Raw genomic sequence first — 16404 nt, forward strand, 5'->3', positions numbered from 1 at the left:
AAGTCAAGTCTGAAGTTACAGCCACAAGATGCAAAGCTATTCCTAAGACTTTTTAAATCTCTAAAGGTGTGAGGGGATATTACTTTCTGTCACCATGAATGTATATTAACTTTGGTTTTGGTTTGTTATTAATCTTCTGCTTACATACTAGTGGATGCATTGACAAGGATAATTCCAGAGTCTAGCAGATAGTTTTTTTGTTTGTTTGTTTTCGATGTTATCTAACCAAAATTATCACAAATTTAAATATGCTATTTTTTTTATTTCAACACCATTTTTTCATTGACTATAATTGTTAAAATTTAGTATTTTTAAAATGTATTATGCAGTTCTTCAAAATTAGATAACTCTTAATCATAGTGGAATGGTGGTAGTTCAGTCTCATCAGTACCCTTAATCATAGTGGAATGGCGGTAGTTCAGTCTCATCAGTACCCTTAATCATAGTGGAATGGTGGTAGTTCACTCTCAACAGTCCCCTTAGTCATAGTGGAATGGTGGTAGTTCAGTCTCATCAGTACCCTTAATCATAGTGGAATGGTGGTAGTTCACTCTCATCAGTCCCCTTAGTCATAGTGGAATGGTGGTAGTTCAGTCTCATCAGTACCCTTAATCACAGTGGAATGGTGGTAGTTCACTCTCATCAGTACCCTTAGTCATAGTGGAATGGTGGTAGTTCAGTCTCATCAGTACCCTTAATCATAGTGGAATGCTGGTAGCTCATTCTCATCAGTACCCTTAGTCATAGTGGAATGGTGGTAGTTCAGTCTCTTCAGTACCCTTAGTCATAATGGAATGGTGGTAGTTCAGTCTCATAAGTACCCTTAATCATAGTGGAATGCTGGTAGTTCAGTCTCATCAGTACCCTTAATCATAGTGGAATGGTGGTAGTTCAGTCTCCTCAATACCCTTAATCATAGTGGAATGGTGGTAGTTCACCCTCATCAGTCCCCTTAGTCATAGTGGAATGGTGGTAGTTCACTCTTATCAGTCCCCTTAGTCATAGTGGAATGGTGGTAGCTCACTCTCATCAGTCCCCTTAGTCATAGTGGAATGGTGGTAGTTCAGTCTCATCAGTACCCTTAGTCATAGTGGAATGGTGGTAGTTCAGTCTCATCAGTACCCTTAGTCATAGTGGAATGGTGGTAGTTCAGTCTCATCAGTACCCTTAGTCATAGTGGAATGGTGGTAGTTCAGTCTCTTCAGTACCCTTAGTCATAATGGAATGGTGGTAGTTCAGTCTCATCAGTACCCTTAGTCATAATGGAATGGTGGTAGTTCAGTCTCATCAGTACCTTTAGTCATAATGGAATGGTGGTAGTTCAGTCTCATCAGTACTGGGCAGGCAGAATTAATGAACTGTAGTACTCCTTAAAATGGTTAATGCTGCTATGAAGGTTTCTCTTGGTGCAAATTGGGTCAGATCCTGAACCACCAGCACCTCGAGTATAATCAATAGCACGGTGTCAGGAGGCTGGCCTTCTTCAGACAGCTGCATTTTGTACAGAGCAGTGTTTCTCTAATAGTGAGTGCCAGCCTCCCTGGCAAGTCCCCAGTATGTTTCAAGCAAATCTGAATATGTGATATGCTTAATATTTAATTGTGTGCGGTATGGTATGGGGGCTCGGCTAAATGTACAAGGATAGCAGTCACTGAGTGTGTGTATATGATTATATAACGGTAAGAAGTAAAGAATAATCCTGTAGAGAAGATAGTTATATAAAGTGTGCATGTGTGTGGTGAGGGGTGGTCATTCTTTTTGATTTTCAACAGTACAGGATATTCTTTTTTGTACAGAATGGCCTACTTTATGTTTTGATATGTAGGAGGGAGAGAGTTTGATGGAGGCTTACTGTAAGAGTGTCCAAGATGCTGTGGTGTAGAGAGAGAGCACCTTGATGTGGTTAATCAGTACGAGGAAGCAAAATGCAGTGACACTGTGGTCTCTGTAAAATAGGTTATTTTTTGCCCATTCTAAGAGGAGAGAAAAACTGTAGTAAAACTGCCCATTCCAACAAGAGAGAAAAACAGTAAAATATAAAAAACTGAAATGTTTGCAATTTGCTAGGATGTGAACAGAAGAGAGGCTAATCTGGTTTTGTTTCCTTCTTTTACCTTTTTTTAATGGGCTGTAGGTTTTTGTTATAGTATTCTAGCTTTATTCTGTTTTGTATGTAGGTAGTATGATCAATATGATTTCCTTTTTATAATTTGTATATATTTGTTTTACTGTACTGAACTTTGCACCATTTTAACTGCTTTTTTCTTTTTGTGGTAGGTATGTAAAAGAAGGTGATTCTGTTTCACAGTTTGACAGCATTTGTGAAGTTCAGAGTGACAAAGCATCTGTTACTATCACCAGTCGCTACGATGGCGTAATACGAAAGCTGTACTACAATATAGATGATATTGCCTTTGTGGGAAAACCATTAGTGGACATTGAAACTGATGCTGTGAAAGGTACAAAGATGCACAGTCTAGTCACCAAAGGGTTACTTTATTATGTTTTCAGACCCACTATTACAGGTTTTATTTATACTGTACACAGTATGTTGTTGTCACTACCATAGTTCTACTTGAAATTCAAGTTTTCTTTGCATTCCACAGTTTGTGCTAATGCCTTTACATTTTGTGCATCACTGCCCTGTTTTATTCGAGAGTTAATTTTTGTCCTAAAATTCCTTCTGTTGTGAAATTTTGTAGTCATATTAGGTTCAGTGAGTAGGGAAAAACATAGCGAGTTAGAATCTTTTATACTAGAATATAGTTGTATTGTTTACAATGGATATGCTATTAATTAATGGCAGAATTAACAATTCTAACCATGTTGCATTTCAAGCAAATCTTGCCCTGGCTAATAGTTTTATTCTGAATTGCATTTTAGTGATGCATATTTGGGAGCAGAATGGGCTACACAGAAAAGACAGAACCATTGTTGTGATACTCTATACAGTATATTGGTACTGAAAACTAGGAGCTTGACTTAACAATGGATGATCTAGCACTGAATCAGCAAATATGAGGTACAAAAGTTGCATAGTATGAAAAAGCTTGAAAACTGAAGTTGGAAACATTTAAAAGCAATGCATTACTGCTGCTAAGATTATAAAAGTGTAAAACAAGGCCTTGCTGGGTATTTCACTGTAAAAGAGGATGTTGTACTCCCTGATGCGAGGCTATTTACCCCACACCAGCTCTAAACCTATATCCTAACTTTGAGGTGCTACCTCAGAATACAGAGAATGCTTACTTTTATGGGAAGCTAAGGTTATTCTGTCGACCTCCAAGGCAGTGCAACAGAAGGGGTGGTATGTATATAGTTAACAGGTATTGTAGCAGGTATAGCCTGCATCAGCACACCCCTCCTCAGTCTTTGTCAAGTATGTGCAGGGGATAGGGTCATAAAAGAAAGAAAAACACAGACCACACCCAATGGCCCCTTATAGCTGACCCTTGCCCTGGTGATAGGGAGTAAATGGGATGACTGGCCATCACTGGGAGCCAACACACAAGCCCCGTCTCTTGCCAATCTTATAGTACGTGAAAACCTGAGGCGGTATATCAACTGCCTTATCCTCACTGATAAATTCCTACTAAACCGAAAAGACTGTATCCATGAGAGATGTAAATATTTAACTGGAAGTGCCACTCTCTCCTCTAGCTACATGCAGTGAATTCGACACTGTCTTACATCCCACCTACTCAACATATACAGATTACAGTAAACAAGCTGCTGTATGTTGATGCTGTTAAAAAGTCTCTACCAAATTCTCCTAAGATGCCTGATAACTAGGCATCAGATTAAATCCTCAAATTTATCTCCCGCATGTAACCCAGCACCAAAAGCATATCCAACATACCGCTTACTCTGACACTGTAAGAAATGCAGACACTATCAGGAATCACATAACTAGCACATAGAAGCCTTGAAGGCAAGACAAAGCTAGTTCTGTCTTTCATCATCCTGATTATTGTTGACTGTAGTTGAACACACAGATGTCCCATTCACCAGGTGAGCAAATAAAGGGCAACTGTTAGTTGCCTGTTGGGTGTTGGGATATGTGGCATCACTAAAGCCCTCAAGTCTATTCAGGTACACACACATGACCTGATCATTGCGCATGTTGGAATGAATGACTTCATATGTACTTCCTTTGATCATATGAAGAGGAATGGGCTAGAGCTCTCAGAATATGCATGTGGAGAGGGAGTGAAACTAGTTTTGTGCAGTATCGTAGCGTAGCTAGGAATGAAGCTGCAATACAAACCAAAGCTAATTGACTTTAATTATTGGCTTAACTAATGTCATTCTGGGTGATCCAATATATGCCAAACTGGGATGAGATGGTTTAAAACCCTGACTGATTTGCTAGAGATAGTCTGTATCTCTCTCTTCTTGGCTTGTATATATTGGCTAAGACTTTTTCTTTCCCCATTGTAATTTTTTTAGGCAAGGGCAGGTTCCTCATATTACCCACATAACCAGTCATAATCAAAATACTATACAAAAGTAGCACTGCTCAACCCTAGAAACCTATACAAAAAGTTGCACTCCTTGCAGGTGTTCCTAAACCTTGAAAATACTGATGTATTCATAGCTGCTGATTGTTTTGGAAAAATCACTGGGATGATCAGACGATTGAAGTCACTAAATAATGACATACATTCGAGTTTCAGACTTAAAATCAGTTAGAAAATGCTTGTAAACACAAACTTAGTTATTCTAGCAACTTTCTAAGACTATAACAGCAATATTTAAAACCTTCCCTATTTTTGCCCCCCCCCCCCAAATTTTGTCATGCTTTGTCCAGATATCTTCCACTAAGAGGTCGAAAGATATGGTCCATGTATATTTTACACTTGCCTTTGTAACCCTGTCAGGTCAGTAAGACTCAGTTTTAAAAAACAAGTAATCTCTGTGGTATCCCTGAAGTCTCAAAACAACCCACTAAACAAGTATAATGGGTCCAAAAACAAAATTGTGTAAGAAACTTCTGTGTGTGGAAGATTTTCAGTCCATATATCTCTAGTTATTAATCACTGTATATTAATCAGATCAGGCAATAGTAGTAGAAGTAGCGAACATAACTCGTCTTAAGTCAAAAAAAATAATAAAGAATATATAATTTGAAATATTGTACAGAATTACTAAGTATTCGAAAGTAATCCAAGCAAGGCAGGCAGTCTGTTTCCAGTCGAAAATCCTTTATTAAGTACACAGACAAGTGATTCAAGTAAAACAAAAATAGAGTAATGTTTTCCTCACAGGCTTTCTAAATATATATATATGTACACTTTTTATCAGGCGAGGGAGTGGTTTATTGTGCTGTAAAATAAATTTTATTTAAAGTACATAAGGGTTATATTATTATGACAGCTACTAAGTAGGGCAGGGCCAGCTCGAATGTCACACTTATGGGGAAAGGGATGTGAATTTAACATGTGTACCAATAACACTTAGCACAATAAACCACTCCCTTGCCTGATAAAAAGTATATATATATTTAGAAAGCTTGTGAGGAAACCATTACTCTATTTTTGTTTTACTTGGATCTCTTGTCTGTATACTTAATAAAGGATTTTCGACTGGAAACAGACTGCCTGACTTGCTTAGATTACTTTCAAATACTTAGTAATTCTGTACAATATTTCAAATTATATATTTTTTATTATTTTGACTTGACGAGTTTAAGTTCGCTACTTCTACTACTATTGCCTGATCTGATTAATATACAGTGATTAACTAGAGATATATGGACTGAAAATCTTCCACATAGAGAAGTTTCTTACACAACTCCGTTTTAAACATGTTGTTGTGTTATTTGGCTTTTCCCGGCTAGGGGTCGCCACAGCAGAACTCTGGTCCGCTAATGATTGGCAGTAGATTTTTACATGCCGAGTTGCCGGCCCTGACGCACAACCGTCAATGAAGGTACGCCCATTCAAGCATGTCTCCATGCAGAAGATGCTCTAGCTGAGAATCGAACAGGACGTCTTACTGTGAGGCAACAACGCTACCACAGCACACCCACCGTGTTTTAAACACATAACCTCACTAATAGACTGGCAGAAAAAGCTAAGTGCCTAGCAAGGTTTCAGGATGTAGATTTGAATTTCTACCAGCAGTCATTTAACAATGTTGTTGTTGTGTCTTTCAGCTTATCCCAGTTAGGGGTCGCCACAGCGGAACTCCGGTCTGCTAATGTTTGGTAGTGCATTTTTACGTGCCGAGTTACCAGCCCTGACGCACAACCTTCAACGAAGGCACGCCCATTCACGCATGCCTCCACACAGAAGACGCTCTAGCTGAGAATCGAACGGGACAACGTCTTGCTGTGAGGCGACAACGCTACCACAGCACCACTACCGCGGGATAGCAGTCATTTAACAATAATGGCCTCAAATTAGTGTACTAGAAGCTTGTGATCTTGGTGAACCATCTCTATCCAAGACAGAGAAAATTATATTTGGTAACGGAGAGCAAAGAATGTTCATTTTGTGAATGTAATAACCTGGCAAACCAGAGACTTCACAGTGTTTAATACCTTACCCCTCCTTTGACAGGGGCCCATTGGAAATGTGAAAATTACTCTTTAAGGACACACAAATGTTCAGCTACTTGGCTTCTGAATGCCTCTGCCCTGACTTTATTTTATTTTAGTAAGTCTCTTAAGGGGTAATTTTTATATTTCTCATGGGCCTCTGTCAAAGGAGGCTTAAAGTGTTGCACACAGTCAAGTCTCTGGTTTATCAGGATATTTTTTTTGCCTGTGACATTTTTTGTGACCTTTTTACTTGTTTTGTGAATTATAATTAAATCTCAGTTTAGTGCCTCAATTAATGTACTTGGAGCTTTTTTTCCCAGTTAGCTGAAACAATGGAAAGTTACAAAACAGTTATCACAATGCCACCTAGTGGTGGCAGGCTCAAACAGTAATAAATGCAAAAAAACAAAAATAAATATAAAAAAAAAAAACTTTTTTTTTACTGTCTGATATCTTAAACCTCCTGTGATGGAGGCTGTAGGATCAGGGCCTGCCTTTGGTCACCTGGTGCCGTAGGCAAAAGGTCTCCACAGTCCCCTCCCCCCGCACCACCCAGTGCCCCATCTTGGTCTACCTACATCATACAGATTACTAGAAAAATGCCCCTGCTATAGTGGTGCTCTAGGACGCTGCCTAGTTGGCCTCTGCCTAAGGCCATATGTGTGTGGGATATATGCAAATGACCCCTTAAGAGCATCGATTGTTTCAGCTACATGGCTTCTGAATGCCCATGACTTTTTACTTTTTAAGTCTTTATGGACAACATTCAGGATAATAAAAGTTAAACCCCAGTTAGTTGTGGACATGCATGCTTTGGGCTTTTTATTGTCTTCATCAGCAGAGCATAAGTGGATTGTTTGTCAGTACTTTAGGAACACAGGGTAATCAACAGCAATCAGATAATAAGATAGAAAACTGGCAGTGTAACCGAATGTTAAAGTGCAAATATTAGGTTCATAGGTAGGTACTAGGCTATCGGCTCAAGAGCCTACGTAAGCCTAGCCAACAAGGTTCCCTGGCTTACTCCACCCAAGAAAGTTATTTTCCTGTGCCACTGTCGAGCAGAGACACAGAAGTGATTCCCGGGGTGTATTTCCTATTTCCCATCCACTCATCAAAATTTTTCTTGAAGAGTGCTAATGAAGAACTTTGCTTGACATAGATGGGTAGCCTGTTCCAGAGTATGGGAAGTCTCTGGGACAGGAATCTATCCCTCCAGCATGTCCTGTTTATTGTGGTGACAAGGTTTAGGTCCCGAGAGCGTGTAGCTCAGAGGGATTAGGATTTCTTTAGGTGTAGCATGTCCAACAGCTCTGGTTTTGACATAGATTTATATGTTAGGCAGAGATCACCTCGGAGTAGGCGATATGCTACGGAGTAAAGCTGGAGTTTATTGAGACGGTCAGTGTAGGGCATTTGTTTAAGGCTAGTAATCCTCTTTGTGAGGTACTTCTGTGGCCTTTCCAGCTGCTGCAGATGTCTTGTGAGGTACATTCCAAAAGGGGTGTTGTACTCTATAATAGGTCTAATGAGTGTTGAGTAGAGAGGAACAGTGACCTCTTTTTTCCTGGATGAGAACCCTTTTATGATGAGGTGTGCCACGTAGAAGGACTTCCTGACTACTCTCGTGATGTGACTATCAAAGGACTACTTGGGTTTATTTCTTATAGTGTGACTCTAAGCAAGTTATAAAATAGTTAGTTTGTTGTTATTCATATTTGTTCAGGTATTTTAAAAGGCAAAACTAATTTGCCATGCTTGGATATCTGTGATGGGAAGTTAAATCTGCACTCTAGTCCACTGGGGACAGAAATTTTAATCAACCGCCACTGATGCCCTTCCTCGACCTCTTATGTCTGGAGTCACTCTTGATCTCCCTCTGGACTTAATCTAAAACCTCAGTCTTAACTTCTATCAGGACTGTAATATCTGTATTTGAATAATTTGCTTTAAGTATATATATATATATATATATATATATATATATATATATATAATCTATATATATATATATATATATACATATATGTGTGTGTGTGTGTGTGTGTGTGTAATAATTTAATTGGTTAAGTGAACTAGTCTCTTTGTACCCACCAGCTGGACTAGAAAGGCAAATAAGGATAACTCTCATCCACTTAGCTAGTAAATGCGGAGTATTGTTAAATGTTTGACAGATAAACATGTTGAAGTACAACAATTTTTTTGACTGCCGGTAAGCTGCACTCTTCCTGTACCCAAATACACAACTGAAGTTTACCATATCATGTGTCTTTGATACATTTTTGACTTCATTTAATTAAATAAATTACATCTGCTGAAAAAAGAAACTTTTGCTATCATGAGTCCTCCACAGAATTATTTGCATCAGAATCAGTGATGCACTGGAGTCTGATTACCATCAGCCTAAAGATAAGCCAGCATGCATAACATGAGCCAGTGCCTCACAAGAGAGTTGTGATGGTGTTGAATAGAGTGCATTCAGGCAGCAGTTCCTACTAGAACAAAGCAGGACAATACAAGTTGGTGATGATAGTGGGGACCTGAGTGCTCATCTTGGGGCAAATAGAGTAGTATATGAGGACTGCTTGGGTCCATGTAGGTGAGGCAACAGCATTAAAGGAGAGGGCATTCTAGACTTCTGTATGACAAATTACTTGATGGTTCACTAAGAGAGAGTCAAAAGATGAGACATAAGAACGGTCAACATACAGCCTGGATAGATTTCCTCCTAGTAAGGAAAGGACATTGGGGTAGAATCAGAGATTACAAAGTCACCCCCTTTCACTAAACCTTTGACACACAGCATAAACCACTGGTGGCCACAGCAGAGACTAGACTAAAGACTTTAGGTAAAAAAACTTTCTTACACTGTGAAGGACACCAATGAGGAAGAGAAAAGGCAAACACTACTAAAAACTCCTGATGTCCAACCCGGCAGTAAAACTTAATAGTAAAATGAAAACTTTAATGAAAAGAATATAACATAAAATAAGCAGTCCTCAGTCTTCCGATAAGTGCTTTCGGCAAATAAGCCTTCCTCAGATCGTATAAAAAGGACTGTTCAGCTTTTGTATTTATAAGGCATCACAGCCATTCCTCATTTAGTTCTCTGACACGCCCTTGTTGCAAACCAAAAGGAGGCCAGCTAGCAGAGAGGTATAATTTCCTTCATTGTAATTAAAGGGGCAGTGCTTCTCTTTACTATAGGATTGTATATGAGAAAACTAATAGCTATGGATGTGAATACATTATATGAATGAAGCAACATTCAAGTAAACTTGCTAATCATATTCCTTCTATTCTTAAGTGCAGGTTTTAATGGCACAATAGTATTCAAGCCTGGTGATCTGTTTGCTCTTAAATTAATTATCCAGCATGTTTCCGTTAGCTCTGTGCGATTATGAACATCAATCCTCCTCTTGTGGTCTGACAGACTGCCTCTATGGCCTTAAATACAAAGTAATGAGAAGGATACTGTGCTACGTGGGCTGCTAAGGCATTATTAGGATCTTTCTGTTTGATGTCCCTCAAATGTCTGAGGATACGTTCCTTAAGACGTTGATATGTTTTGCCAACATAGAAAGCACTACATTGGCAGCAAGTTGCTAAGTATACAATGTGGGAACTAGTACAATCAGCATAGACATTAAAATTGCTGTTGCCTGGAGTATGGATGTACAAAAACATTGGAGCTGTCAATGGAGTTGAAAGTGCCCTTTCTATTAGAATTGGGCCTATTTCTTTCAAATCCATCTTTGTTGCAAATTAGACGTTTCAAATTCTTCTTATTCTTGTGTAGGAATCTGGGCTGTTCACCTACAATGTCTCTTATTTTGTCATCAGTTGTCAATACCGACCAAAACTTCCTAATACTTCCTATACTTCCTATACTTAGCAACTTGCTGCCAATGTAGTGCTTTCTATGTTGGCAAAACAGATCAACGTCTATCCTCAGACATTTGAGGGACATCAAACAGAAAGATCATAGAGCTAAGAGGAAAACTGCTGGATAATTAATATAAGAGCAAACAGATCACCAGCTTGAATACTATTGTGCCATTAAAAATAATGTGTATCCATCAGCTATAGTTTTTTTTTTTATACAATCCTATAGTAAAAGAAGCACTGCCCCTTTAATACCTCTGCTGGCCTCCTTTTGGTTTGCAACAAGGGTGTGTCAGAGAACTAAATGATGCCTTATAAATACAAAAGCTGAACAGTCCTTTTTATACGATCTGAGGAAGGCGTATTTGCCGAAAGCGCTTATCGGAAGACTGAGGGCTGCTTATTTTATGTTATATTCTTTTCATTAAAGTTTTGATTTTACTATTAAGTTTTACTGCCGTGGTGGACATCAGGAGTTTTTAGTAGAATAAAGACTTTAGAAGATGAGAGGATAGAGCAATACTTAAAAAAAAATACTCAGGGCTGTAGCACCTCAGGAAGAATAGGAAATAGGTGGAGTTGAAGAAGAATGGCAGCATCTCAAAACATTATTTGTGAGGACTACAGAACAGGGATATGGCTGACCCAAGTGTGGAAATAAGGTACATAAGGACAGCTGGTTGAGGAATGCAGACGTTCAGAAATGTAGAACAAGTGCAGAAAAGATGGAAGATATAAAAGACAGACCAGGTGAAGAAGGAATACTAGTTGGCTAAAAAAAAAAGGCCAAGTGAACAGTTACAATAGCAAAAAAAAAAAGGCATTAGAGTCACTCTCCCAGGTTCTGGAAAGTGACTCCGCAAATTGCATAAACAATCTACCAAGTTGCAAGGCAAAATCAGAACAGTAACCATCAGATACAACTTGGAAGGAAGGACAGCAACAATCTCACCAGAGTACAGGCCATCAACAGCTGATGGAGGAAATACTTCACTTGTAGCAGCTTCTGAATGAAGAAATTGACACAGAAGTTGTACTGCTATAGTATATATATATATATATATATGTGTGTGTGTGTGTGTGTATAATATATATATATATATATATATATATATATATATATATATGTATGTATATATATATATATATATATATATAATATATGTAATATGTGTGTATATATATATATATATATATATATATATATATATATATATATATGTATATATATATATATATATATATATATATATATATATATATATATATAATATATAATATGTGTATATATATATATATATATATATATATATATATACACACACACACACACACACACACACACACACACACACACTCACACACACTCACACACACACACTCACACATATTCACACAGTCTGTAATGAAAGAGGACAAAGAACCCACCCTAGAAGTAAGAACAGCACTAAGAAAAATTAAGTCAGAGGAAGCAGAAGTGTCTATATTACGTAATCAAACGTGTAGGTGATCAAACACCTAAACGTTGACCAGTAAATTTCGAACTCTGACAATTGCGAACGGCCATTTACATGAAGTTTTTCCCTGGGAAAAAATTCAGAGTTGGTATGTTTAGTTAGTGGGGTGTGGGAGGCATATCCACCCAACGTCGGGGGGTGAACCCCCCCACTTCATTAGTTTTTAAAGGTCTGTTTTGTTTCCTATGGCCAAGTGAATTTTTACCTCAGGGAAAAAAATTGTGTAAATGGCTGTTTGTGGTTTTAAGGGTTCGGCATTTACAGGTCGACGTTTAGGTGTTCGATCACCTACATGTTCGATCACATAATATAGCCCCGAAGCAGAAGGCTCAGATGAGGTTATGGCAGTTAAGAAAAGATGTTGGATGTTCTGAAGGAGAAATGACATCTGAGGAAACTCGTAGCAGTAAGGAAAGAAGGGTGCATACCAAATGACTGGAGAATGAACATTCTAGTGCCCATGTACAAGAACAAAGTGGATGTTCACAAGTGTGGACATTGCATAGGTATGAAACTCCTGTAACTTGCAGACTTGTGATATTTTTGTATGACTGTTAAAGAAGGTAAGAGAATGACACTGAATAAAGAGAAGTTGATGATAGTTAATGCAACACCCTGACCCCACACAAAAAAAAAAATGTGAAAAGGGGGTTGGTTTTTGATGATGATCATGATGAGTCCTTCACAGTGGGTTCACTGCTCCATTACTTGTTTTGCAGTCCCTAATATTTGGAGCACTGTGAGAAAGTGAATGACATGGATGAGGGACATCAGTTATATCCTGTGTTATTGAAGCCACTCTTACAAAACCAAGTAGGAGTCTTATCTTGCCAGGTCTGTCTTGACTCATGAGTTAACTGAGCTCACATCTGTCTTCCCCTCACAATTAGTGAGGAACTTGCATCAGCTGCACCCCCAGCAACCATTTTGGGAGTTCATCCTAAGGTGTCTGCATCACCTTTCCGTAGTCAACAGTTAGAGCATAGTTTTAACCAGCTTGCATTTATGGAACTTCCTGCAAGTTATCTGAGCTGTGCTTGATTGTGACACTCAGGACCAAGGACTTTTCTAGTTAGGCCTTTTCACCACTGGCCCAACCAGGGCTCAGTGGCCTAGGTTGAATAATGTCTAATGGGGATTTCTGTGCTAGGGCATGTAGTGTAGGTATAAGTATTAGACATGAGACATCGGTTTCACGTTTGTGGGATTTTTCCTCTTGGGTGCAGGAGCACAACCTTAGGAAACCAAGACTGATACCTTAATTTAGACCACGTACAGGCCTTTAATGTGGCTGTGTCACATTCATCAGGTGTGCTCATGAGCATCAGTGCCTCATCAAACTTGTGCTAACCCATTACTCATTTGGCAAGTGAGGGAACATGCTCACAAGAGTTAGTGTTAGGAAATGGCTCCTTTACTGTGTAGGTCTTAGGACACGCGGTGGTGGTGCTGCTGTAGCGTTGTTGCCTCACAGTAAGACGCTGTCCATTTCGACTCTCAGCTAGAGCGTCTTTTGCGTGGAGACATGCGTGAATGGGCATACCTTCGTTGAAGGTTGTGCGTCAGGGCTGGTAACTCGGCACGTAAAAATCAACTACCAATCATTAGCAGACCAGAGTTCTGCTGTGGCGACCCCCGAACCGGGAAAAGCTGAAAGACACAACAACAACTGTGCAGGTCTTAGGAATAGGACTCTGAGATCAAGCAGCCCTTGTTTCAGAGATGGATAAGGATAATGAATCACCCCCTCCCCCCAGTACACCCAACAGTCCCTGTTTTGGTAAAAAGAGTGAAATGATATGTTATTTTATGAAACTGGCTGCTGTCTTGCTTTCGTTCAGAAATATATACACGAGTATCTAGAGATGAAAGAGTAGAAAGAACCTTATGACATTCTACATGTGGAATCACTGCTTGTGGATGCTGTATTTGCAGCCTGGAAAGGCCTTTATACTGCTCTTAATGCCCCCCAAAAAGTGGATCCTGTTTGCATCACCTCAGCTAAGTGGCATGAGATGCTGTCCTAGAACTAGCTCCTCTTTGTTTTCTGCAGGTTAGCACAGATCTCGGCGATCATGTCTCCTTTCAAACTTGCTATCTTGTAACAGTCTAAGGCACTGAAGAAAGTGGGTAAGAGGGTATTTTCATGTGGTTTACTCTGCTTGGAACCCTCATATTACTCTCTCACCTCTGTAGATTTCACACCTCCCTGATGGATCAGGCAGTGGAAAAGCCTTGGCCCTTTTTGATTCTGTGGTCAGCGCAGAGCTGGTCATGACCATTACCATGTCTTTGATATGGACTTTCATGTGGCATCTGACATCCTTTTTTTTTTTTTTTGGCCTCCCCCTAGACATCATGTAATCAACCTGACCCCCAGTACCCCACTTCCAAGCAGGGTCTGCCATCCCCTGGACTTACTGCAAAAGTGCTGGGGCCAGTCATGGATATTAAGTGTGTCCTGGGGGCTTTGTTGTCACTGCTTCCATCCTGGGTGGATTTTTTTAAAATTTATATGCCCTACCTACCCTGCCTCCCACATTCATTGACTATATTCAAGGGCAACTCCCCTCTTTGAATTATGCCTTCCCTAAGGGAATGTCATCAGTGAATGCCCTCCCTCTTGGAACAGGCACACCCATCCCTCCCTGCTGCTCCATCAGTTGAACCCTGGTCAACTTGGCCATAGTTAGGGCTTTATTCCTCTGTGCCACTGGAGCAGCTGGCCAACTGTCATCTTGATTGCTATGATACTGTTGTGGTATATGGCTGCAGAGGATGGCATGGCTGAGGCTGTCCTACAACGAGGCTGAACACAGCCAGCATCCTGCGTGTGCCCTTTTAGCATTTGGATAACTCTGCCAAGACTTGGTAAAAGACCTGCAGAAGAGAATACAAGCTCTCTCCATGATAAAGGTCTTTTATGATATCCTTCAAGCATTGTCTGCTGTTTTTCTGGCCAAGCCAGTTCTCAACCCCATCTCAGAATTAAGAGGGTCCCTAATCATCAGATTTGCACCTCTGGCAGTGCTGGCCAATTATCCCTGAAGGCGACCCCTCAGACCCAGCAGTTGCAGTCCTGACCGCTGTCCAGTACTGTTCATATGCAGGTCTCTGAATTCATCTTAGCTTGGAGAATGATCAGAAAGCATTGATGGATTCTCAACATTGTCCCTGACATATCTTCCTGCTGCTAGGTCATTCTCTAGAAAGGGCAACATTAATTGATGCCAAGTTCTTGCAAAACACTTAGACTACATCAGAAGGGTATCTTTTACACCTTTCTGCTCTACCACCAAGTCTGGTAGATGGGACCTCAGTGTAATGTCTCAGCCAAAGGATGGCACCCCCTTATCCTGCATTGCAGTGCCCCTATTGGAAAATAAATTACAGCACCTAGTATGGGAGTAAAACCCACAGTCTTGTGATCTTCCATCACCAAAGATGTGTGCTGGCTGCTGAGCCACTGACACTGAATGACAATATTAGAGATCAATGGCTTCAAGAACATCCAGACTTCAGTTTACAGATGATGATTTCCCAGGAAGGGGCAGCCCTCATTCCCTTGCTGCAGTAGGATGCCTGGATGGTACTGCCTGACATGATGGACTCCTTTTGAAATTTCATTGTCTAAAGCATGTACAGAAAATGCCATAATTTCATTCATGGTGGGCACCTCTTAAATTCAAGTATCACCATTTGTTTACCAAGTTGCTAGCCACTGTAGTGGAGCCATTACAAGAAAAGGAATGTGCATTTACCTTAAAGACTGACTGTAGGTGGGGCCATCAACGGACTTCTTGATAACACCTTTGGCTTGGGCATTCAAGTGGTTATAGCTCTTGGGAGTCTGCAGTAACTAGGAGAAGTCCTATCTGAGCAAGTTAAGATCTTTGCCTTTGTATAGCCAGAGCTGGATAACCTACATTGTACAATATTTCTGCCCTTGGAGAGGACCCAGTGAAGAATCGAGTCGCAGACTGTTACAAGCCTTTATCTTAATGGGTGTCATAATCTTTAGTTTGCATTTCATCCTGTGTAAGAATGCAAATGTTGCCTTGGAAACTTTATTCTCATTGGCTACAGAGTTGCATTGTGCTCAAGGTTTTACTCTTGGTAGCAGATCTGTGTTTCAGGGCCCTAGAATGGTGGACTCTTCCAAATCGGTTAGGTGTGAGCCTTCCTGCAGCATCCCATTGCAGGTTTTGATGACTGGTGTTTGGTTAGTGTAGTTGTGAGCTAACCTCTGCTTATCTATGGTTTCAGAGGAAAGTCCTCCTTGGAAAGGGGGACTTTGTATAAACCAGCTGGAATTACAGGTAGTGTTTTTTTAACAAAAATGTTCAGGAGGGAAAGATGAGACAAGAATTGCTACTAATCTGGTGTGACAACCAAGTCTCTTGTGTGGTGTATAAACAGGCAGGGAACCATGCACAAGTTTTTTCCATGTGTATACAT

The 16404-nt window shown here is 39.9% G+C and overlaps 1 protein-coding gene across 2 annotated transcripts in view; it reads left to right on the plus strand.

Moving 5' to 3' along the window:
* DBT (dihydrolipoamide branched chain transacylase E2) overlaps positions 1-16404 on the plus strand; it is an 854289-nt gene that overhangs the window by 293559 nt on the left and 544326 nt on the right. For both annotated transcript variants that reach the window (XM_044085776.1, XM_044085775.1), the window contains exon 4: positions 2278-2459. In XM_044085776.1, the coding sequence (XP_043941711.1) occupies positions 2278-2459 (182 nt within the window). The remainder of the gene's footprint in view (positions 1-2277; positions 2460-16404) is intronic.

This window comes from Protopterus annectens, chromosome 10.part0 (assembly GCF_019279795.1).
Source record: "Protopterus annectens isolate FY-2018-M chromosome 10.part0, PAN1.0, whole genome shotgun sequence".
Classification (NCBI taxonomy): domain Eukaryota; kingdom Metazoa; phylum Chordata; order Ceratodontiformes; family Protopteridae; genus Protopterus; species Protopterus annectens.